General features: G+C 33.0%; 7 protein-coding genes across 11 annotated transcripts; 3 read left to right on the top strand and 4 right to left on the bottom strand.

The window, feature by feature from the left end:
• Window positions 1-338: 338 nt before the first annotated feature.
• LOC124437652 (tetraspanin-31-B-like) lies at window positions 339-2,619 on the bottom strand. The gene is made up of 5 exons (XM_046987628.1): window positions 2,455-2,619; window positions 1,727-1,894; window positions 1,353-1,565; window positions 1,038-1,166; window positions 339-741 (listed from the first exon to the last, which is right to left on the bottom strand). Exons 1-5 carry the CDS (start codon window positions 2,515-2,517, stop codon window positions 667-669), a joined length of 648 nt encoding a protein of 215 aa, XP_046843584.1. The 5' UTR covers window positions 2,518-2,619; the 3' UTR covers window positions 339-666.
• Window positions 2,620-2,963: 344 nt separating this feature from the next.
• Window positions 2,964-5,920, top strand: LOC124437617 (speckle-type POZ protein-like). Of its 2 annotated transcripts, none has more exons than XM_046987596.1 (8): window positions 2,964-3,233; window positions 3,787-3,841; window positions 3,928-4,134; window positions 4,261-4,412; window positions 4,494-4,621; window positions 4,757-5,116; window positions 5,227-5,369; window positions 5,600-5,920. In XM_046987596.1, coding segments are annotated over exons 2-8 (1,140 nt in total). In that variant the 5' UTR covers window positions 2,964-3,233; window positions 3,787-3,839; the 3' UTR covers window positions 5,748-5,920. The 2 variants fall into 2 exon arrangements, with proteins under 2 accessions (XP_046843552.1, XP_046843546.1); XM_046987590.1 differs by lacking the exon at window positions 2,964-3,233 and adding an exon at window positions 3,322-3,518.
• Window positions 5,921-6,200: 280 nt separating this feature from the next.
• On the bottom strand, window positions 6,201-9,823 carry LOC124437643 (putative hydroxypyruvate isomerase). The gene is made up of 9 exons (XM_046987615.1): window positions 9,587-9,823; window positions 9,184-9,294; window positions 8,953-9,052; window positions 8,531-8,633; window positions 7,840-7,909; window positions 7,695-7,744; window positions 7,541-7,610; window positions 6,718-6,852; window positions 6,201-6,464 (listed from the first exon to the last, which is right to left on the bottom strand). Exons 1-9 carry the CDS (start codon window positions 9,693-9,695, stop codon window positions 6,412-6,414), a joined length of 801 nt encoding a protein of 266 aa, XP_046843571.1. The 5' UTR covers window positions 9,696-9,823; the 3' UTR covers window positions 6,201-6,411.
• An 81-nt stretch (window positions 9,824-9,904) lies between these two features.
• On the top strand, window positions 9,905-12,210 carry LOC124435898. Its single transcript, XM_046985833.1, has 2 exons — window positions 9,905-11,927; window positions 12,051-12,210. The coding sequence occupies exons 1-2, from the start codon at window positions 9,968-9,970 to the stop codon at window positions 12,122-12,124; spliced, it is 2,034 nt and encodes a 677-aa protein (XP_046841789.1). The 5' UTR covers window positions 9,905-9,967; the 3' UTR covers window positions 12,125-12,210.
• A 1,049-nt stretch (window positions 12,211-13,259) lies between these two features.
• On the bottom strand, window positions 13,260-13,733 carry LOC124457068 (T-cell acute lymphocytic leukemia protein 1 homolog). The gene has a single exon (XM_047007387.1). It carries the CDS (start codon window positions 13,731-13,733, stop codon window positions 13,260-13,262), a length of 474 nt encoding a protein of 157 aa, XP_046863343.1.
• Window positions 13,734-15,683: 1,950 nt separating this feature from the next.
• Window positions 15,684-21,345, bottom strand: LOC124444704 (N(6)-adenine-specific methyltransferase METTL4-like). Of its 4 annotated transcripts, none has more exons than XM_046995359.1 (10): window positions 21,071-21,345; window positions 19,096-19,161; window positions 18,936-19,026; window positions 18,673-18,804; window positions 18,402-18,569; window positions 18,207-18,279; window positions 17,746-17,920; window positions 17,235-17,484; window positions 16,687-16,778; window positions 15,684-16,437 (listed from the first exon to the last, which is right to left on the bottom strand). In XM_046995359.1, the coding sequence occupies exons 2-10, from the start codon at window positions 19,096-19,098 to the stop codon at window positions 16,390-16,392; spliced, it is 1,032 nt and encodes a 343-aa protein (XP_046851315.1). In that variant the 5' UTR covers window positions 19,099-19,161; window positions 21,071-21,345; the 3' UTR covers window positions 15,684-16,389. The 4 variants fall into 4 exon arrangements, with proteins under 4 accessions (XP_046851315.1, XP_046851296.1, XP_046851303.1 ...); XM_046995340.1 differs by lacking the exon at window positions 21,071-21,345 and adding an exon at window positions 19,687-20,006; XM_046995347.1 differs by lacking the exon at window positions 21,071-21,345 and adding an exon at window positions 19,687-20,006 and having other exon boundaries at window positions 18,207-18,276.
• LOC124456969 (F-box/LRR-repeat protein 12-like) lies at window positions 20,012-21,105 on the top strand. Its single transcript, XM_047007300.1, has one exon. The coding sequence runs from the start codon at window positions 20,012-20,014 to the stop codon at window positions 21,002-21,004; it is 993 nt and encodes a 330-aa protein (XP_046863256.1). The 3' UTR covers window positions 21,005-21,105.
• Window positions 21,346-21,375: the final 30 nt, after the last annotated feature.

Genomic DNA, 21,375 nt, shown 5'->3' with positions numbered 1-21,375 from the left:
AATGGATGCAATTGCAAATCTTTTAGCGTGCAAAAACTTAAAATAAAGAAAAAAATGGATAAATGATGAGGGCCTACAATGGCATCTAAAAACGAAAGGAAAGATGGGAAGATGCGTCATAGCATGATAGGCACTGGTCAAATTTCCCGAAACTTTATTACCTTGTTTTCGGTTGCATGATTCTCAATCTAAAAATGGTTATTATATTCGATAATTTTACTGTCAGGCGAACCATAGGAACTCAAACTACCAATTTCCTCAAAAGATGTTAGTCACATTCATTGCGAATAAATACGTAAATTATTAAATTAATCCGTGCAAAATACATACACATTCAATGAATTTATGTATACGTATATTTGGCAAAGTTATCAATGCAATTTAATTTTGGATATTTATAAAATATATCGGTATTATTGATTCATATGACTAAAACTAAAACCATTTCGACATCCAAATTAATACAACAAAGAAATACCTTTGCAATGTTTCATTACATCATACATATAGCGTCATAATTAAATTAAAATTGAGTAAATTTCGTATTATTTTTAAATAGTTCGCACAGACTCTAAAAGAAAAATCATGTCTTTATGTAACGATTCTGTATGACTGACATTCGCACCTTGTGACAAGGAAGTTCAACGTATGGCGGTTGATCATGGGTTACAAGAAAGCGCTTGGATTAGCGCGAGGATCTTTTAAATTTCTGTATCTGAAAGCCATCACTACACCTATGAACTGAACAACAAATAACAAATATAACACAATATTTTATTACAATGTAATGACATGAATGTCGAATTATTTTCAGTAGCCATCAGCAACGACTTTTTACTCTTGCTCTGTAAATATTTTGTGTTCACTGAAATTAATAATGGTAAGCCTTCAGAATTTACATAGCACGAGTAAATTTGCAGGCTGGCTACGCAAATGGTTGCCACTTAATCACACGTGCATATTGAATGAGAATATAGTAATCTGAAAAAATTGATAGTCATAAATTTATACAGGTTTAGTATAAACTTGTTGCATACCAAGGTAAAACTAAAGAATAATCCCACTCCACCAATGCCATTTTTGATAACGTTAAGTCCATGAGAAAGAAGATAAGAATAGCAAGGTGGGCACTTCTCACAACTTGTTTTATTGCAACATTTGGGACGCTGTAAAAAATACAAATAAATAGTACAATATTTCAGACAAGGTAAATTCACGACTACGCAATTCTCAAAATTCCTAAAATATAAATTACTTTCCTTGTAAGGACTAAATCACTATAAAAATGCTTCTCAATGACCTAGCAAAGAAAGAATTAACTACGTATAATGGAACAATAGAAATTGAAGCACCTGTGCTTTACTTTTCCCATGACATGGGCGAGTTTTGTTGTCGTTATCAAAGCCACAGCAATTACCAAATTTTTCCCAACTTGCTTTTGTCTTATTGTTCAAGTTATTCCAACCGTGGCTTAATAACCTGTGCTCATATTGACGAGTTACTGCAAGGGCAGCACATGAGAATGCAAAAAGCAATATGAATACAATAATCATTATCACCATATACTATGTAAGAGGTTAAGCAAAACTGAAAGAAAAAAAATAAGTATACTTTTAGCTAAATCAACATTTTTTAAATATGTATTTCACTCCAGTTATTATACTTAAACAAAAAGGTTTCTCAACCAGAAGCAAACAATAACTCTCAGTAATATCCAAAAGGATACAAAAAACAGCAAAATTTGATTATGACGTACTGTCCCATATATTCCAACAATAGCAATGAGCATGAGAAAAACACCACTAGCTATTGCTCCACCAGTAATTGGCCAACTTGTTATAAATTCACTAAATTTTGAGTACACGGGCAATATAATCAAGATTAAGCCAACAATCTAAACATAGCAAAGTATAATTACTAAATATAAAATGTTACAGGGTATTACATTGTAGATCAATTACATATTTTGATGACTTTACAATATAAAATATGTATTAGGAAGAGAAGGTGGTTTTTTGCCATTTTTGTCTTATGACATTGAGAATAAGTGGCGTTTTGACTTCCTTTTGAGGCAAGTTCAAGAAAACCAAAAACTTTTTATGCACAATGTAGGTACATTGTGCATAAAAACCCTAACCCTAACCCTAATTCAAAAGAACTGTAATTCAAAAAGTATTAACTCATCGAGTTTGCTTTCACTGTCGCACATTATAGGAACGTTTACTGAAACCTCACTCAAGGAACCAATTTCAAATCAGGAAATGTGAAAAAAATATATCATAATTTAAGCATAAGAGGAAAGTAAATAGTAGTTTTAAATCCGATGATTATTGGAAAAAGATCATAAAGATGTTGCACAAAATTTGTTATGACGATGGCGAAAGTGGCGAGGACGGAGGACCTTGGACTTTAAGGTCTTTCGGTTTTTAGAAACATGATTTCAATTGCACTTACTATATACATGGCATTCAAAGTAATTAATGTTTGCTTGGTACATCCAAATCCCCATAGCTTCATTTTCACTGAAATCTTTGCAATAAATATCTAGGCGACTTTCAACATGATCGATGTTATTGTCTGCTGTTTATGTGACTCTGTAATCACGTTTTTCCATCAACCAGAGTCAGCATCTGGTGAAATCTTAGCCTACCTGTTCTCACCAATCGAGTCACGTACTACGTAAAATATAATCAATTCGTCAAGTCAGTTATCAAAGTCAAAAATTTTTTTAAGCTGAAATTGAATTGCCAGTCAGTTCAAAGCAAAATCAAGATTTTTCACTTTCAGGCCAGTATAGGCATGTAAATAAAGGCAGCATGTTGTTAAATTTCGACATTTTTGTATTTCCAAATAGAAAAAAATAAATAAAGCCCACTGACGTGGAAAGTCAAACAAAATAAAAAATACTGAAAGTTAATCATCCGAAGTCTTGATATAAAGTTATTGTCATAACCCAGTGGGAACAACTGCACAACTATGGGCTGTAAGCTTGTTATGGAGAAGTTGCAATTCAACACGACACAACTCGTTACTCGTCGTCAAAGCTCGTAATCCGTGATCATTCGTGTCGATCTGATTGTTCGGTTAACTAACGCTTGTCCGCCTAGTCGCTAGTGTACCTAGCAAGTGTTTATATCATAATCAATTTTAAATGAATTCTTCAAAACGGCAAGTCTTCGCAAGATAAATATTGTTTTTGTTGAAATGTTTCAGTGTAACGTTTGTTCTAAAAGGTAAGAGAATGTGCATGTACATATTTTGACTCGAGCGAAATCTTTATAAATTATTCAGTTATTGTTCCCAGTGACACAGTCCGAGTTAACCCAGTCTACGTCTACTCGGATTTCATTATCATTATATACATCTTATCAGGCATATTGCTGAATATAATGTACCAAAAAATAGTTGTTCATAATTTTGACCCGATCCATCTACTTTATCGTTCACAACTGTGTTTTTTTTTATCTAAAACTTCTGACTGGGCAGATTTTGAATGGCATTGTTCGCTACATGGGCATGTAAGTTCGCGTTTAGTTGTAATCGGTTGAAAATCAACGTAGGCAAATACTTTCAATAGGAATATCATATTCCGTAATCTGTGATTAAACTATACTTTCAAATAAAACGTTATCGTTGAAAATATGCATGAATTGTTTATATTTTGTCAAGACAGTCAGGTGGTGTATTTGACCAATAATCAGTCAACTGGTTAACCATTATAAAACTTGACCAATATTTTTTTGTGATGAATTCCTTTGATTTGATCTAATGAGCCTTTATTTATAGAATTTGGTTCTGAAGTATAAGCAAGATAGATTAGACTTATAATCTCACATAAAATGTAAGTATTAAAATTCCTTTTGAGATACCAGTTCTGTAATGAATAAGATGAACTGATATTATTCAAATCGTTCATTGTTAATGTAGGGATATGAAACAGGCTTCAAGCACTAGCAAGGATCCTCATGGAAGTAACGGGGGCCCAGTTGCAGAAAACTGGTGTTACACTCAAGTTAAAGTAATAAAGTTCTCATACATGTGGACAATCAATAATTTTAGCTATTGTAGAGAAGAAATGGGAGAGACTTTAAAAAGTTCTATGTTTTCAGCTGGCGAAAATGATAAAATGAAATGGTATGTCCATTTATTTCTGTATTTTGTATCAATATTGTTTTGTACTTGGGACCAACTATTCAAGTGAACATTTTTAGGTTGGTGCAATTGTCACAAAGTAAATTGAAAATTTTTTTATCTGTGTAGGTGCCTAAGAGTCAATCCAAAAGGTTTAGATGAAGAAAGCAAAGATTATTTATCTCTTTATTTACTTCTTCTTTCAACAAACAAAAATGAAGTTCGTGCGAAATTTAAATTTTCTATTTTAAATGCACACAGAGAGGAAACTAAAGCAATGGGTGAGATTTATTGTGATCCATGTCTATATGTGTTATCTCTTTTTTGATCGTGACGAATTGTTTATATTGTACATATTATAGAAAGTCAGAGAGCTTATAGATTTGTCCAGGGAAAGGATTGGGGATTCAAAAAGTTTATCAGGAGAGATTTTCTACTTGATGACATTAATGGGCTTCTTCCTGAAGATACTTTAACTTTGTTTTGTGAGGTTTGTTTATATTGAATATTTTTCTTAATTTAGATAAAATCTGAATTAATGGCTTCAAATCATGTTTAACCATCCAACAGTTTTAAAATCTTCCAGTGTTTACATGATTTTTTTATAATGTAACATTTTATCCAGGTTAGTGTGATTGCTGACTCAGTGAATGTCTCCGGATCATCAAGCCAAACCACAGTTAAAGTACAAGACTGTAATTTAGCTTCACAATTAGGTAATTTACTTGAAACTGGACTGTTATCAGACGTCTCATTAATGCTAGCAGATGGTAAAACCTTTAAAGCACACAAAGTTATATTAGCAGCAAGGTCTCCAGTATTTGGTGCCATGTTTGAACATGAAATGGAAGAACGTAAAAATGGCAGAGTTCAAATACTGGATGTAGAATCAGATGTTTTTAGAGAAGTGTTGCAGTTTATATATACTGGAAAAACGAGTAAATTGAATGAAATGGCACCAGAATTATTGGCCGCAGCTGATAAAGTATGTAGTTAATTTCATTCAAAAATCATTCCATAGTGTACTGACCAAATGAAATATGCAATGTTTGATGAAGAATCTAACAGCATTTAATTTTTTGTCTATCACTATAGTATGCGATTGACCGTCTAAAAGTGATGTGCGAAGAATCATTATGTAACAGCTTAACTATAGATAATGTTTGCAGTATTCTTATTCTTGCTGATCTTCACAGTGCTAATAACTTGAAAGATTATGCTGTTGAATTTATAAATTGGTATGTATAAAAATTGATCATGAAAAATACCCATGTTCAAAGATGATACACAACATAATTCAAGAAAGAATTTAGAAACCACTTCTAAATTGAGCGTGTACAGTACAGGCCTAAATAAAGCGTTAAACAACTTCCATTTTTTTAATCATTCATCTTTATAATCAATAAAATCTTTGTGGTAGTATTGTTAAGAAGACTATTAACTGAAGGTTTTTCTTTGTTTATTACAGCAGTGCAAGTGCTGTTACGGAGAGCAATGGTTGGAAAACACTTGTTACCAATCATTCCCACTTACTGGCTGAAGCATTTAAAGTCCTTGCTGCACACCAGGGACCGTTATTGAATGGACCGCCTAGAAAGCGCCTAAAAACTCTATGAAAAATAATTTTCGCAATCTGCATAGAATATTTAAGAGATGATCAGGTTACGCAGTAAACCTTCTATATTTAATTACAGTATATTATATTACTTATTTTCAGTAAAATAAGTAGAATTTTCCGTCTTTCTTCTGTACTATGTATGCGTGGTGAAATGTAAATAATGTACAAATATGTGTTTGCATATGTGTTTCGTCCCTCAAATGAAAACATTTTATTACAAACCTCGAACGTAAACACAAAAAATTGATGAGTTTTATGGATAAAAGGACTTGCGTGGCTAGAGTTTGATATTTAACTTTATGTATTGTTTATTAATGCCCCTTGCCACAGAGTCCCCCCAATATCCTATTGGAAGTTGCGAGATCCGCAAATTTGAAAACGACTGGGCCTCCATCGTAACTGACCATACACGTATATCGCATTAGTCGTGAATTTAAAGGAATCGAAAGTATCATTTTTGGAAAAAATTTATTTTTTGTAAACTGCATTGACATTGGAAAAAATTGCTTCTTAATTTTATGGCCAATTCGAGCCTAACCACTGAAGTTACATTAATTTTGCAGCCGCGTTTTTCTTTAACCAGTATACATATGACAAAAAATTCACCTGTTTATTTTAAGCTTTCCTCTGTGTTTTTTTGTAAAACTTTATGATGGACAGTCCTAAAACGTCAACCCGTAATCTGTTATCCATTGAAGGCCATGAATTGTGTCACCTATGAAATAAAAAAATTAACCCACTAATCACGTGATCAGTAAATATATACCGATTATTTTTTCCGTTATAAAGAGCTCAATACATATAAGTAGAGCTAAATATATTTGTTAAAGAAAAAAGCAAGAACAACTGTAATTTATAATATCTCCTGATGAGTGAGCAATCACGAAACTAGCTTGTCGGGATGGAATTATAGTTGTTCTTACTTTTTTCTTTAACAAATATACCGATTATTTTATGTATAAAGATACCTTGAGGATTGTATTCACAACCAATCCATTGATCATATTTTAAGTCAAGTAATAAACGGAATATGTAATTGTAATTTATTTCGCCAGAGTTACTTGGTTCATCCCTTTTTGGTACTTGGCTCACCTGAATATGACCTAAAAAAAAACGTAATTTCAAAAATAAACATCAAAAACAAGTGAGTTGAATTGATAATCCATTAAAAAATTCTATAGACACCATAAAAATACCATAGACAACACATTTTACTTCTACCCCTGCTGTACGCAGTTTTTTATGGAGATACAATTTTTTGAAGTTAGATTTCATTCCTTGTTTTTCCAGTGAACGAGCAAAATTTAATAGTGCTTTATATCAGGAGTAAAACATACATGTTTATATAATAATCAGTTTATAATGCAAAGCCATAGGGAAATTTTAATCAGCATTTTATTACATTAGAATATTACGTTCAAGAAAGAAGGTCTTCCACACATCTGTACGCATTTAGCACATGTGTCCATCCAACGTTTATAAAGGAAATCATAGTCATATATTCTGATAAGCCTGACTAGCTTCAAATTTAAAATGATTTCTCTTTTGAAAGATATAGACCTGACCTAGCGAAAAAAGGATGAACGTACGATTGACGCCAATAGTGCTTAGACAATTTTCCAATAGGATGGTTTCTTTTCAAATAAAACGGAACAAGTGAAACCTACTAGTAAACAAACCCATATACTTAAACAATAAATCAAAAGGAAACATGATGAAACATCTATTAATATCACTAGCCATAGAAGATGCATGAAATTAAAATAAATAATAAAAAAAGAAATTTAATACCTATATGATGAATGTTTTCTCTAAGTGTTTTGGTCATGTTACCATGCGTCCTTTGGGCATGAAAAAAATCCTGTAGGGTTTTATTTTTACAAAGTTTTCTAATCAATAAACATGGAAATTCATAACTTAAAATTGAGTGAATGAAATAACTTACAAACTCCAGTTTAACATTGCTGCAATTTAACTTTTTCAAAATCTCGATGGCTATATTACATCATAAAAGACAAGATGCGATTAATTTATAATTTGGCAAAGAAAAAACGTAGTTTCAAAGAAAAACGTAAATTTAAGATACCCACCTTGATTTGTGTTGTTTAAAAAATATCCAGGTATTGTTGATATTGGCTCAATTAAAATATGAATTCCTACCTGAAAATTACAATGTATGATATTGACAAGTGTCTGCATTTAATGATCACAAGAAATTTATTACTGTTTTTGCTAGTGTTTACTGTTACAGTGTTTCCCCTTATTCTATTGAGTAATTTCAAAATCTAAAGCTTCAGAAACTTATTTTGAAACTGCATTACAAATGCTGTTTTGGTTTGCCAAGTTTTATATTGCTGACGTAGTTACAGCATTGTTATAGTTAGAATCTTTTTATCTTTTTAGTAGGTTCACATTTTTTAGAGATTTTTTGAGTTTTACAGCCTGTTAAAATCACAAACATGCGGGCTGGCTATGCCACTCATTGCGGCATTGTTTTCATGAGAAACGTGTAAAAGTATCACAAATATCGTGTAAATATCATGAAAATCATGTAAAGTTATCACGAGTATAGTGTAATAAAAAGATTATGACAAGAAAAATATGTTCGTAAGTGTGAATATTGTAATATTGTAAGATTCTACACACAATGATCATCGCATTATTAAATTTTCCTTGTATTAAAAATTAAAATATTCTTATCGCATTTATACGTAAGGTTGTGGGGTTGGCGCACTGAGTGGGTTTTCATGGGTAATTTTTGAGACATTAACATAGACAAACCTTTTTTGCTTCTCCAGAGCAATAACGTAAATTCTTTAGATATATTTCCTCGTACTTCGAATAATCGTTTAAGTTTGCCATCAATCCGGAGCAAACATGAACCCTAATAATTAAACAGAAAATTTAAATTGATCAAGAACCATAACCACATAGTGTGCGCAAAATTGTTCAACTTTAAATTATTCAATTTGCACAGTCTATTTCTTCAAAATTATCCTACGTATATACACAAAATTATTCAAAAATTTACGATATAAAATGTTAGTTCTCAAAATACAAGAAAGTAAACTTATAGTATGTTGCATTAACATAATTTGGTAGCTTTCTATAATCTTGAAAACTCAATATTCCAAGTTTAAAACAACTCTTGAATTTCAAGTAATGAATAATGTATAGGATACTAATATTTGTATGTTACATACCTATCACAATTTAATGCAAGAGCATATTTCAAAGTTTTCTGAAATGTTTGATAAAATTCATTTTCTCTTCCTGGAATGGCTGTTAATGCCTTGATTGGACCTATAGGTAAAAAGTGTTAGTCGAAACTCTGATTCTGACTGTAATATTTAATAAAATATTATATTAAAGGGAGGGCCAGGAACAATGGATCTCCAACTCATATACCATCAACATAAATATGAAAAAATTACCTCCAAAACTTACAATTACAATCTGTCGAACATTAGCTTCAGATTTTGCTTTTGCAATTTCTTCTATTGAATACTGGTAAATTTCATCTCCAGATTCAACACCTTTAAAACCTAAAATACCATTTTTGTTTTCTGTTCTTCTATTCTTGACTTGCAATTCAGCCATGTTGTTACAAAAGAATATTTTATCTGTGCTATTGTTGGCACCAGCAGATGTGGGTAAGCAACATTGTTTGGTAAATCTCAAGAAAATGATTGCAAGTCAACAATAAGGGTATGTCAATTTACCAAAAATATTTGCTTGTTTAAGGCCAAGACTTGATAAATTTTAATGAACTAATTTTGATCAAAAACCACTGAGAATTTACAAATATTACAAAGAAAGAAAAATCAAATATTTTACCTGCATTTGATGCTGCACTGTATCTGTCAATAAAATTTTCCCACTCTGTAAACATGAAACTGATATTTGCATCTACTCTAAGCCCATACAATCGTTTTCCATTGTCCATATCTATGGTCTACATTGAATGAACAGATTAAACAATGCAACCATAGAGTATTTAGCTCAACCCAACTCAACTTTAAAAAATGACAACCAAGTAAACCAAAAACCAACCAAAAACGCCCAATTGGTGATGCAAATTCGTGTACGTTCGTGAGCCTCGTGATTTTTGCGTGGCTTACTCGAGAACCATGACAACAGTAAGAAGTAAATATGTTTTGTTCGAACTTTGATGTAACATTTCTGTGTAACTAAGTCAATGCTGAGTAATTTCGCACGATGGCTCTGCTTAATCGAAGGCTTAAAGATCATGACATTGAAACATTTTCATTTATTGAAGAGAATGATAAACATGATGACCAGTCTGACAAGGAAATCGACACAAACAAACAGTTTCAACACGGCATTTTATTGTGGCTTTCAGATTCACTTCTGTTGTTTATTGAACACGTACAGATTTACGCTGTATTCCTGGTTATGTCTGAACAATGGAGCTGGCCTTTGAGTTGGATAAAAGGAACATCTTTTGTTCTTTTGATCAATTTAGATGTATGGGAATTCTGGAAAATAAACAAAGATATTTACGACGGTGCAAACAACAGTTACGTACCATCCTCAGCTATGTTCAGTTATGAAGCATATCTTTTGGCTTGGACTGTTCTGATTTGTGCACTTCTCGTTGGGTTCATCGGATACTATAAATACTTAAATTATAAACGTCCCCTTTACCTTTTGCTATACATCACGAAACTCAAACATTTGTTTTCTGCATTTGCTAATATAATGTGTATTCCTATTGGGTTAGTTGCAGTCAGGCTGTTACAGTGCCATCACAAGACTCTTTCTTCATCTTTAGCAAGCTTCGAAAATTCACGAGACGTTTTAGATATTGATAATGATGTCTTATGCTGGAGTAGGTCACATTTTGTGTTTGGTTTGAAAACACTGGGTTGGTTTTTGCTTATTATAGCTCTTTTTCTCTTTCTGGTGTATCCCATATATTTATGGCGTGTAATAAAGGGCGAAGTCTTCACTCATTCAAGTATGCAACATGAGGGATACCTGCAGCTCAAAGAAGCAGAGTATTTAAAAGGTTTAGACATAGTTTGGGCAGTTGAGCAATTCTTTCTATTCTCATCTTATCGTAGACCTTGGGTGTATTATCAGATAGTAATGCTCTTTCTACGCTTTATTGTTGTGATTGCTTATGCTTTGTCCTTCAAATACAAAGTATACCCAATAGCAACAGTAGCCATTGCATTGTTCCTATTGGCTTTGCTCATGATGGTAGTTAAGCCATATAGAGTGAATGCTTTTAACTCTATTAAGATTGTATCTTTGTTGTGTAACTCATTGAATGCTTTGTTAGGATTTCTTTTAGAATTAGAGGTTGAAAATGCAATTCTTATTAATCCCAACATTGACTATGCTCTGATTGTGATAAACAGCTTTGCCATACTTGCATTTGTTGTATTTTTCTCCTTTTTAATATTATATCACTATGGTGTGATTAATAAGAAGCAACCACTATGGCCTGCATTGTCAAAGGGTGAAAGGTCCCACAAATTGGACTTTGACACAAAACGATATCTCAGTGCTGTCTTGCAAGGCAGACGTGTCCTTGAAAGAGCACTTTCCTTGCCACCAATATTTGCACCAGTTCAAGAGTTAGAAAGACAGTTGATGATAATCAATGCTTATTGTCGTGAAGCTGAAGTCACTGGAAATCAAACATTTGACACTCTTTGGGATCTTTTAGATGAACTGATACAAGCCCATAACACATTTTATTCAAAGTCACTATTTTCTCTGTCAAATAAGAAAAGTGTGCAAGACACTGCAAATGAATTGATGAAAATAATGCCTGCATTTCGAAAAAGAATGGATAAGCGTGAATATGACTTCATTCTCATGAATCCCGTTAAAAGACGTATTCTGTTAAAGTTGTATGCACTAGGTCTGTTCCTTAATGGACGAAGTACTAAAGTCCAAGAAAATGTGACAAAAAAGTTAAGATTTGTTACAACATTAGTTAACCATAGTAGTAATGACTTAAAGGAAAGTAATGTTATTTTACCAGTGTATTCAAACAGTGAAAGTACATCGCTACCAAATACAGCTGGAACTTTTGACAAGTTGACAAATAGTATTGATGAATTACTGGAACAGGCAGATTTTGTAACAAACACCAATCGTGATGAAGGCCCGCAAATATTGATTGTCCAACAAGACGATTCAGGTTCGTTCTGATTGAGTTTGCTATTTGATTAAAGACATTCGAATGTATTTTTAACTGATAATATAGATTTTCTGAGAGAGTCGAAAAACCACGCATCACTCAATTCCATTTTCTCTTTTGTAGATGTTGAGGATTTTATAAATACATCGCTACCAGGAGCTGCAGATGAAAAACCTGTCATCACTGACGTTATATAGACTTAAATTATCCTACCTGCATTAAAAACATCTTAACGTTTAGTCAATCTTTAGTGGTTGAGTAAAATAAATAACTGGCTAATTTATTTTTGTCATTTTATCTTTTGCTTTCGTTTGTGTTTGCAGTTGCATCATGGTTGGCACTGGTTTGCGTTGTATCAATGGTTTACACTTTCAATGGTTTGTACCATCAATTGTTTACACCTTCAATGGTTTGTACCATCAATGGTTTACACCAGACTAGTTTACACCACATATCACCGTACCGTAACTCAGGGCTCTACCAGACCAAGACTAACAACGCACAATTTACGCACGACATACGTCAATGGAAAACAAAAGAGAATTGCGTGTATCAAAAAGAAACGACAAAAAGTCACTGCATGTCTTAAACGAAAAGACGTTGACCAGGGATGAGAGGCAGGCAACAAACATGAAATCAAAAATAACTTTGAAATTAAATGAGCTTCGTTTTAATGCAATAATTGCGATCATTTTTGCCAGAAATGTTTTCATAACCAGTTATTAATAACCACCTCACCGGTGAAAAAGCAATAAACAAAAATAGGTATTTAACAGCAAGAATAAATTTAACAAATTTAGAGTTGCTCTATCAATTCTGCAAACCCAAAACATTACATGTAGCGCGATTAATTGCTAAACAGGCATAGATAAGAATTAAGAAAGACAGCAGAAAAACAGTGCTAAATCCGTCAACGCATCATGTAAAGTGAAAGCTGGTTAACAGCAACAATCTATACTCAAACCAAGATTAAAATAAGTCAAGCATGCACATCTGACGACGTTATTGCGTGTTGGCGCAATAAGATGATCATCGATAACCGACAGCATCATGATTTACTGCAGATCATTGGACGTGCAAATTCTGTTTTATTAACCCATGACGGATGTACATGATAAACTCAAGCCACCAATAATGTGGAAAAGGTTCTGAATGACGGCTTCATAAATTTTTATCAACATTTGATCAATCGTGATTTTAAACAAACCCAAGCTGTTGTTGATTTCATCAGTTACCTAAAATGTAGCAGTTGATATAAACAACTTGTTTGTATTTTAGCAGTACAATTGTCTTGTCACGATTATCTTTATCAGATCGACAGCCTATTTACTACTAACTACTAAATACATTTTCCAAACGAGAACAGTGCGTATATTCAACACCATAATGCGCACTGTATGGAAATTGATTATCCCATCTGCTACTCAAATATTTACTGTCCATTGTGTCCATGTCACGAAGCAGCTTGTCCAGAAACTGAATGTATCTCATTGCAAGTCTTAGTATCTCGTTTTTCGACAGTTTCTTATCGTATGGATAGGTAGGCAAGAGTTTCCTTAATTCACCAAAAGCGTGGTTAACGTTTTTTTGTCTCCATCGCTCTCGAGTATTTGTGAACATTCTTTTCACAACTTTATTTTCTTTATGTTCATCATAAGTCAGGCTAATAAATGAAGGTACCCTTTTCATCTCTCTCAATGGATAATAATCCGATACACTTTCTTGTAAACACGGAGAGACATATACAGATTGCTCATAGTTAGTTTTACCATATATTTTTCCATGAACATTACATGCGCTTACCATCTTGGGTGATTTGTGTGAATTGTATGATCGAGGATGTATAAGGTGTTTAACTATTATCAACCGATATAGATATGCCTGACTAATAAATTACTTAACGAATTTTTTGATATTGGATCTGTTCTCTATCATGAAGATCTAATAAAGTTTGAAGAATTGTTCACAGGCTTTTAAAGTCCCGGCTGGCGCCATTTGCGTCAGTAAATGCCAAAAAATGCATGATATTAGATCAGGCATCAAGATAATGTCGACGGAAAGCTGGCAATGTTTACATTGCGTCCTTCACTACCAATCACAACATTGCTTTTATTATTATCGCAAATTGATGTCAGGTTGTTTTAAAGAACAATTACATAGTTAAATGTTTTCCTTCAAACTCTCTTTAAACTACCTTACTTGGGAGGTCTAAACGCAAACAATCTTATCTTCTTTATAGTTCTATGTTAGATTTGCTAATTTGGTATTTACGCAATGTACATATATTTTCTGTCATTAACATTACAAGACCAGCTAATGATTAAGTATAAAATGAGCAACCACCAGACGGACATGATTTTAATTACTGTTCATGTGTAGAATGAATCACGAAGTAATGTTAAACATTTAGCACATTTATGAAATTAAAAAGATCAAATTAAATTGAAACAATTAGATGTTTCTATCCTTTTTTGACTGTTACGTTCACGGAATGCAAGAAAAACAGCTTTTTTTAACACTGAAAAATTCACACTTTAGGAGACTACGTGTCGCAACTTTTTCGTTGTTCAGTTCTTCTCAACCGTTTTAACAACGCGTACATGCAGATTGGCACCACTTTCGGACACAACTCAATTCTTAACATGAATTCCGTCAAATAACCACGATGCATTTTATAATATCTTAAACGTAACACGAAATTACAACCTAATGTACAGATAATTGAAGAATGTTCGATTGCTTTTACATACTGACTTAGAAGTTGAATTTGCTGACACTGACAATGAAACTATCCACTAACATTATTGAAAAATATTAGTAAACACATGCTACAACCACATTATAATATCAAATTCCAACCGTAGTCTTAAATTCAGACTACCATTATTGGAATTTCGGTGCGAGCTGCAAGTTACGTATCTCAGCTAGTAATGCTAGCAATGTACGCACTCCGAGAAATGAAAAGCTTTAATAAGGCTTCGTTGACATTATTGCGCAAAAATACCAATAAATAAACTTATTAAACATACAATTTAGTTTATTATTGTTTTGACGATGATTAACTTCTTTACTTAATGTCATACGACAAATTCTTTTAATTCAAGATCACCGCCCATAGCGTAACGTAGCCATTTTCATTGGTTCAAAATGGTTTTTTTAAAATTTATGATTCCTATCGTTTTGGCAACATTTCATGGCAAAAAAATAAGGACCCACGATTTGCCCATATGTTTCACAACAAAAAATTTCCGCAAAAATGATAGAATTCAAAACAGTACGAAGATCGATTAACATTCGCCATGTTGATGGTGTTTGTTAATGGTAATAAGTGTAAAATGGTGTGAATTTCTCTCACTAATGCAAGTAGAACACAAAATATGTCCTTCGCTTATTTCATCATGTAATTGAGCAAAAGAGAATGAGCATTTGATAAAAAAAACTTAAGTTGGGGGAACTGCTAACACCATACTTTCAATGGTCTCCTTCAAGTAATACGTTGTCGCGCCAGTCGTTAAAGAATTAGCTAAATATCAGTGAAATTTCTCGTTACTACGTATATATACTTATTCACAGACTTCCAGTCTATTCTTATGCCACATAAATTGAGTTTCGCAGCAATTTGTGTGGTCTAATGGCTTCTTCGCGGTAAATAAGAAGTAATTAAGGAATAGAGTGGTAAAATGACATGACGGTATGGGCGCACAGCAGGTTGTAAAATACCATTTAACAAAAGTTGTATCATTTAAACAAGCAATCTTTCAAATAATGCATGACAATATATTAAAGTTTAATTGGTAATGAAAGAGTAAAGAGAAAAACACTCGACAGAACACCAAGAGGTATACAGTAAGGCTATTTATGATTATTATAACTATGGATATTGCCATTGGGTATATTTGGGTAAGATTATTTGTACACTTAATTACATAGAGCTTTTACATCGTAGAAAAATATAGAAAGTGTTTCCGATTGGAGACGCATGCGCAAGTGCACTTTTCGTTTAAATTTCACAAAAACCAGTGTGTAGCCGTGGCTTCTCATCATAAGTAAGTTGACATGAATCTTTATGAAACATAAAGACGACATACAATCTTATTTGTTTGTAGACCACCTTATATACAGGAAAACTAAGTACATGATTGATTAATGTCACTTTTAAATGATCCAAGCCATATGCTTTTGATTGAGTTAAAATAGCAAAGTGTATAGGTAAACAAATTCCTTACACTTGGATAAGTTGAGCCAGAGTTCCCTCCCCACACAGAGGTATTTCAGAAGTATGTTGTACGAAGACTTTAGTATGATATTTATTGCTCGTTGCTTATGTTAACTCTCAAAATTTTCATCAAATTCAACTTGGGATTTGGGAATCATTTCTTTAGAAAGAATAGTCAACAAAATGACATCCGACGAAGATTTGAATAGTTTCAGTTTCTAACACATCGGAAATTTACACTCGATTCTATCTCTTTTGGGATCGAAAAAAATCCACATGTTGATACTTTAAAACCTGGGAAAACAGAAGATCTATATCAGCGCTCTTTTGAAAGTTGTCACAAGGCAAAAATAGCTTTCAGCTGAAATTCAAATCGACAATTCCGACAAACAGATGTGTTGTTAAGGTCGCACTTTTTATGACGCAATGCGTTATACATGAGACGCAATTTATGGTAATGACTCCTCACGCTTAAGTACATCTCACAACATACAGCGTGTAGCTCTTTTTAACAATTCAATAAAATTTATGTCCAAAAATTACCTCATTACCCCAACTAGTCCAGTTCGGAATAAGATTTCGAGCAAAGAGCTCAATACAAGCTGCATCTTGCGGTAAATACTCGTCAAATATATCTGGAAATAGACATTTTTATCAACAATGTGATGTAGGGTGACCTGAGGAGTAGATAATCAAGGATAAAGCAACATCAGTTGACATACAAATTTTCAAATCTTTGGAAAATGTTCCCACATTACAACCCTTATAAACAAGTCACAAATTTTAAAAAAATACTTTCCACATTTTATATGACAAATACCTAGCACATCCACCATTCAATGTCACAGATATTAATAAGTAATATAAAAACAAATCCATTAGTGAATCTTTTAAAAGATTCATCAATCCATTGGCATAGCCTGTAGCCATACACAATAATTGGGTGGGGGACGAGGGCATCTTCATGTATTCATACTATGGTCTGTAATAAAAAGGCATTTCATTCTGAAAATAATATGCCTGAACATGCACTTATGAATATGGCCAGTCAGCCATCCACTTCCTTAAATACACCGCTGTTTAACACTAACCATTAAGAGGTGGTTTTCTTGAATGTAACGAGCAAGGTATACTACAGATCACATGACTTTCTGGTATTTCCCTTTTTTGTTTAGTCACATTTTCAAATGGCAAACTAACTGAATCAGTGCATACATCATCACTGCTATTATGTGCAACATGACAAGAGTGAGGAGCTTGAAACTTTCCAAGAATCAACGGCTCATAAGGTTTTTTGTGTAAAGAATCGATATTCATCACCATTTTTCCTTGATTGGTTAACTGAAAAAAAAGTTTTTGTTCATAAATGCTTATGTAGCACTTTTTATAAACAAAGGCACAATGTCAACTTATTTCAGCTTCTTAAATTCGTAAAAAAAATTAAAGGTTAAATGGTTTCTTAAATTCTCATTTAAGTCTCTTTGAAACTTATATGTGTAGCCCAAAACGGGGAATTTCCATAACAAAATAATGAGAATACACACCTTCCCACCACATTACATACTTATAGAGAAAAATTTAGTTGCACATTCCAAAACATACCTTTATCCAGTGCCATTCTCCTATCAGATTGCATGACCAATTGGCAAAAACATCTTCAATAATAAATTTTCGATATTTCTGTTTATTTGTCACCCAAACTGCTACTAATGCCTGATCACAAGCCAACTCAGGAACTGGAATTTTTTTAATTTCCCAATGAGGAAGAGAGCAATATCTAAATAATTATAGTGGCAAAAGACTTTGCTGATGATACTGCATGTGTTTTCACAGAATTTTAAGCTATTGACAATTAGCAACCAAGATGAAAACCAGGCTTTAATATCTTAAGTGAAAATAGGCAAATATCCAAATATAACACAGTTTAGTTTCTTTGATTAGTTGAAAACATACTCTTGTTAAGCTGTATGTATATCAATTATCTGAAATTAAAGCATCTTCAAAATATGTGCTATATTTAAAAAAACAAAATGTTGCAATTTAGGACTATATTGTCAACTTACTTTGCTCCTCGTTTCACTGACTTGTTTTCCCAGGGGGGGTCAATTACAATCATATTGAACTTTTTCGTTCCTACTGTGGAATTATTTCAACATTTTAGGCCAAAAAACAGGAGGGGGAGGGAGTTTGGGGTCGATTTCAATCACATTGAGCTATCTCGTGCTTCTAAAGCAAGCACAACAAAAATTTTAGCAAACCTGAATTTAAAAAGCTTTTGCAAAAATATGTGAAATCAGATAACATGAATTTGCTCCCTGGAGGTATTAAATAAGATGTTTCATCCACAGATATTACTAATCCATCATCTTCTTTATTTTCCACCATTCTATTTACTATTGCAGTTGATTCATATGAAACGTTATTGGCTATAAAAGAATGTCAAACACACTATAAATAATGAGTATCACAATGTGTGAAATAACTTCATTTCTATATAATCACCAAAACTATATAATCATCAAAACACACCTGGGTACAAAATAGTTTTTTCAACATGTATAACTTTTCCACTGACAAGCTCCAGCAGGTCATTGTTATGTTGTGATGCCTGTAACCATTTATTCTGTATTTCAATATCTAAGCACTGATTAAGCTCACTGTCTAAATAAACAAAACACTGAGGCAAAGTTAAGTCAAAGAATTAACGGCTAATGCCAACTTGCAAGAAATAAAAACTAAAAGTAAAGCTGATGCCATTTGAAAGCAAAGCTGCAACACAAAGCATACATTACCATTATTTTTGGAGAGATTTAAACTGAAGAATAAGCTCCATTCATTAAACTCTGATAAATTTTTCACTGCAGAAATAATTCTGTCTCGTACCTAAAAGAACTTGATCATTATTATAGAAAAAGTGCAATATGAATTATAGCAGAGTAAACACAAATTTACCATTGAATGATGTGCTAAAGCAGCTAGTTCTCCTGAATTCTCAGGTAGTTTTCTTTTACGACGTTTCTGAAAAAAAAACTTTATAGCTAAAGCAATATAACAGAAAAAGAAAATAAGAATAAAATAAAAATACTCAACAGTACAAAAGTTCATTTATAAAAGTACTTTCTAATAGCCTACAAGATTTTGGTGAGAAAAGGTGATATTTCTATCGTTTAAGAGTAGTGCTGTAGAACTAAATTTATCAGATGGGGGGGGCTCTCTTGATGAAGCTGAAGCCATGAAATTATGAAAAATTACCCATTTCAAAGGTAGAAGGGGGCTCCTCCCCCAAGCGCCCCTCTATTTATACAGCACTGTTTAAGGGGCAAAATATGAGGAAAAGTTGAATGTAGAGGTAGCAAATGTTTTTGAATATTTGAGGACTTATACAATTTGCAAGCTTTACTTCCAAAGAAGTATGAAATATCAGTGTCAAAATTGTTGAAGGAAATGCTACCAGCCTACCAGCACTAACCCTATCAGCTACCACCCCAGGCACTCCATTGTCCACATATTTTACTTCTTTACCAATGTTGTTTGCACACAAACCTTAGACAATGTAATGTTTTTATCTGAATTCAAGCTGTCTAAGCATTTTATATTCTGATGAAATTTTTCTTGATATGGTGTTCGAATATCGAATAAATTTTCCACGCACTTGTAAGATAATTCACCACAACTAATAGTTAATGATCGCTTGTGGTCAACAAGAAGGCCTGACGCACATTTAAACACCACCGTCATTTTATTTCACTGACATGCACTGAATTTACATGACACAACAATCACTTATTTATCTGAAATTTCTTCAAAATCAAAGCTCAAAATCAACTTAACTGATCATTTTTGTTGTCAATTTTCACTGCAACGTTAAATGATTTTTGCGACAAAATTGGCGGTGAGAAATCGAGAGAAATATTTCGCCGACATATATCGCGAGTTTCAAACATTTTGCTTTCGCTATTCCCATATCAATGGCGGACAACGAAATAAAATTAAATACAACAATCTAGTGTATCGTCTTCCTCCTTGTGTATTACTAAGAATATTTCATTTTTTGGACCTTAAATCATTATGTACATGCTCAAGAGTGTGTCGTTTTTGGTATAATTACTGCAACGATTCCAGTTTGTGGAGAATAATTGATCTTCGATCATATCAGATAAACCTGAGGTTAATAAAAAAGATATTTTCAAGAAGAGTGTCAAAAAATACAAAAGAAATCTATATTAAAGGAACAGTCATGGAAAAAAAAAAGTTTGATAACCTTTCCCAAACTCTTTTGCAGAGTATCAAATCAAAAGCAGGTCGTTTGGAAAAATTTTGTTTGTATGACTCTTACTTAAGGAATATCAAAATTAAATGGTTTCCAGGTTGCATAAATAACTTATCTCTAGTGCACTGTGTCGTGCCTTTGGATTGGTTCTACGAATTACGTCAATCAAATTTGTTTCCTGCATTAGAATATCTGGATCTTTCTCGTTGTACGCGAATTGCCAAAGATGATGTTTTAAGTATTTGTTTCATAAAAACTCTCAAGACATTGAAATTAAATGGCTGTTATCGTGTTATCGATAAAGATATTGAAGTAATTGCTAAAAATTTAGACAAATTAACTAAGTTGGAGGTCAACAACTGCAGGTTGAGTGATGTTTCAATGCAGTATATTACATGTTATGGAAAGAACATCAAATCTCTTTCCATCTGTAGGACAGCTGTAACAGAGCTCGGTATAAGTGCTTTAAAAGCATGTTTGGAAAATCTTGTATTTTTAGACATCAGAGCCTGTCACTGGCAAACACAAGAGATGGCCGAACAATTATTTGCAGAGAAGACCAATTTAATATTAGTAACTGGCATATTTTAATATAGTGATTAATCATTATAACATAAATTTTCTTTGCAATTTGTTATCTTCCTAATTCATACTTACATTTCTATTTCAAAAACTATGAACGGTTACATAAAGTGCGTTGACTTCTTCATTTCCTCTACTCTGGTCTACTCAGTTCCTTTGTACTCTGCTGCAGGACTACAGGCGATACGCAGCCAGGTTATCAAACGTCGTACGGTCGTAATCACCTGGTCATTATCCAAGTTTCTATCCTCACATCCTCAACAATTCGGATCATCCTAAGCAAAAACAAGCCCGCGCTCCGCATATAAGTGCTTCATATGTCCGTTAAACTGCAGTCTAACCCAAAATTATGCCTACAAAAAACATTTGAAAGGCAACTA

The sequence above is a fragment of the Xenia sp. Carnegie-2017 genome, unplaced genomic scaffold (genome assembly GCF_021976095.1).
Source record: "Xenia sp. Carnegie-2017 unplaced genomic scaffold, XeniaSp_v1 HiC_scaffold_1, whole genome shotgun sequence".
Lineage (NCBI taxonomy): Eukaryota > Metazoa > Cnidaria > Anthozoa > Malacalcyonacea > Xeniidae > Xenia > Xenia sp. Carnegie-2017.
This window is presented reverse-complemented; position numbering and strand designations above follow the sequence as displayed.

Excerpts from the sequence above, each read along its gene's own strand:
- LOC124437652 (XM_046987628.1), bottom strand. The coding sequence starts at position 2,517 with ATGAAGCTATGGGGATTTGGATGTACCAAGCAAACATTAATTACTTTG. Across the intron at positions 1,566-1,726 it reads ATCAAATTTTGCTGTTTTTT|TATATGGTGATAATGATTAT; the intron begins GTATCCTTTTGG and ends CCTCTTACATAG. Across the intron at positions 742-1,037 it reads TATTCTTTAGTTTTACCTTG|TTCATAGGTGTAGTGATGGC; the intron begins GTATGCAACAAG and ends TTTGTTGTTCAG.
- LOC124437617 (XM_046987596.1), top strand. Across the intron at positions 4,135-4,260 it reads GAAAATGATAAAATGAAATG|GTGCCTAAGAGTCAATCCAA; the intron begins GTATGTCCATTT and ends TTATCTGTGTAG. Across the intron at positions 5,117-5,226 it reads TATTGGCCGCAGCTGATAAA|TATGCGATTGACCGTCTAAA; the intron begins GTATGTAGTTAA and ends CTATCACTATAG.
- LOC124437643 (XM_046987615.1), bottom strand. The coding sequence starts at position 9,695 with ATGGACAATGGAAAACGATTGTATGGGCTTAGAGTAGATGCAAATATC. Across the intron at positions 7,745-7,839 it reads TTTAAACAACACAAATCAAG|CCATCGAGATTTTGAAAAAG; the intron begins GTGGGTATCTTA and ends GATGTAATATAG. Across the intron at positions 7,611-7,694 it reads GCAATGTTAAACTGGAGTTT|GATTTTTTTCATGCCCAAAG; the intron begins GTAAGTTATTTC and ends AAAACCCTACAG.
- LOC124435898 (XM_046985833.1), top strand. The coding sequence starts at position 9,968 with ATGGCTCTGCTTAATCGAAGGCTTAAAGATCATGACATTGAAACATTT. Across the intron at positions 11,928-12,050 it reads TGTCCAACAAGACGATTCAG|ATGTTGAGGATTTTATAAAT; the intron begins GTTCGTTCTGAT and ends TCTCTTTTGTAG.
- LOC124457068 (XM_047007387.1), bottom strand. The coding sequence starts at position 13,733 with ATGGTAAGCGCATGTAATGTTCATGGAAAAATATATGGTAAAACTAAC.
- LOC124444704 (XM_046995340.1), bottom strand. The coding sequence starts at position 19,881 with ATGACGGTGGTGTTTAAATGTGCGTCAGGCCTTCTTGTTGACCACAAG. Across the intron at positions 19,162-19,686 it reads AAAACATTACATTGTCTAAG|AAACGTCGTAAAAGAAAACT; the intron begins GTTTGTGTGCAA and ends TTTTTTTTTCAG. Across the intron at positions 18,280-18,401 it reads CAAAAGCTTTTTAAATTCAG|TAGGAACGAAAAAGTTCAAT; the intron begins GTTTGCTAAAAT and ends ATAATTCCACAG.
- LOC124456969 (XM_047007300.1), top strand. The coding sequence starts at position 20,012 with ATGATTTTTGCGACAAAATTGGCGGTGAGAAATCGAGAGAAATATTTC.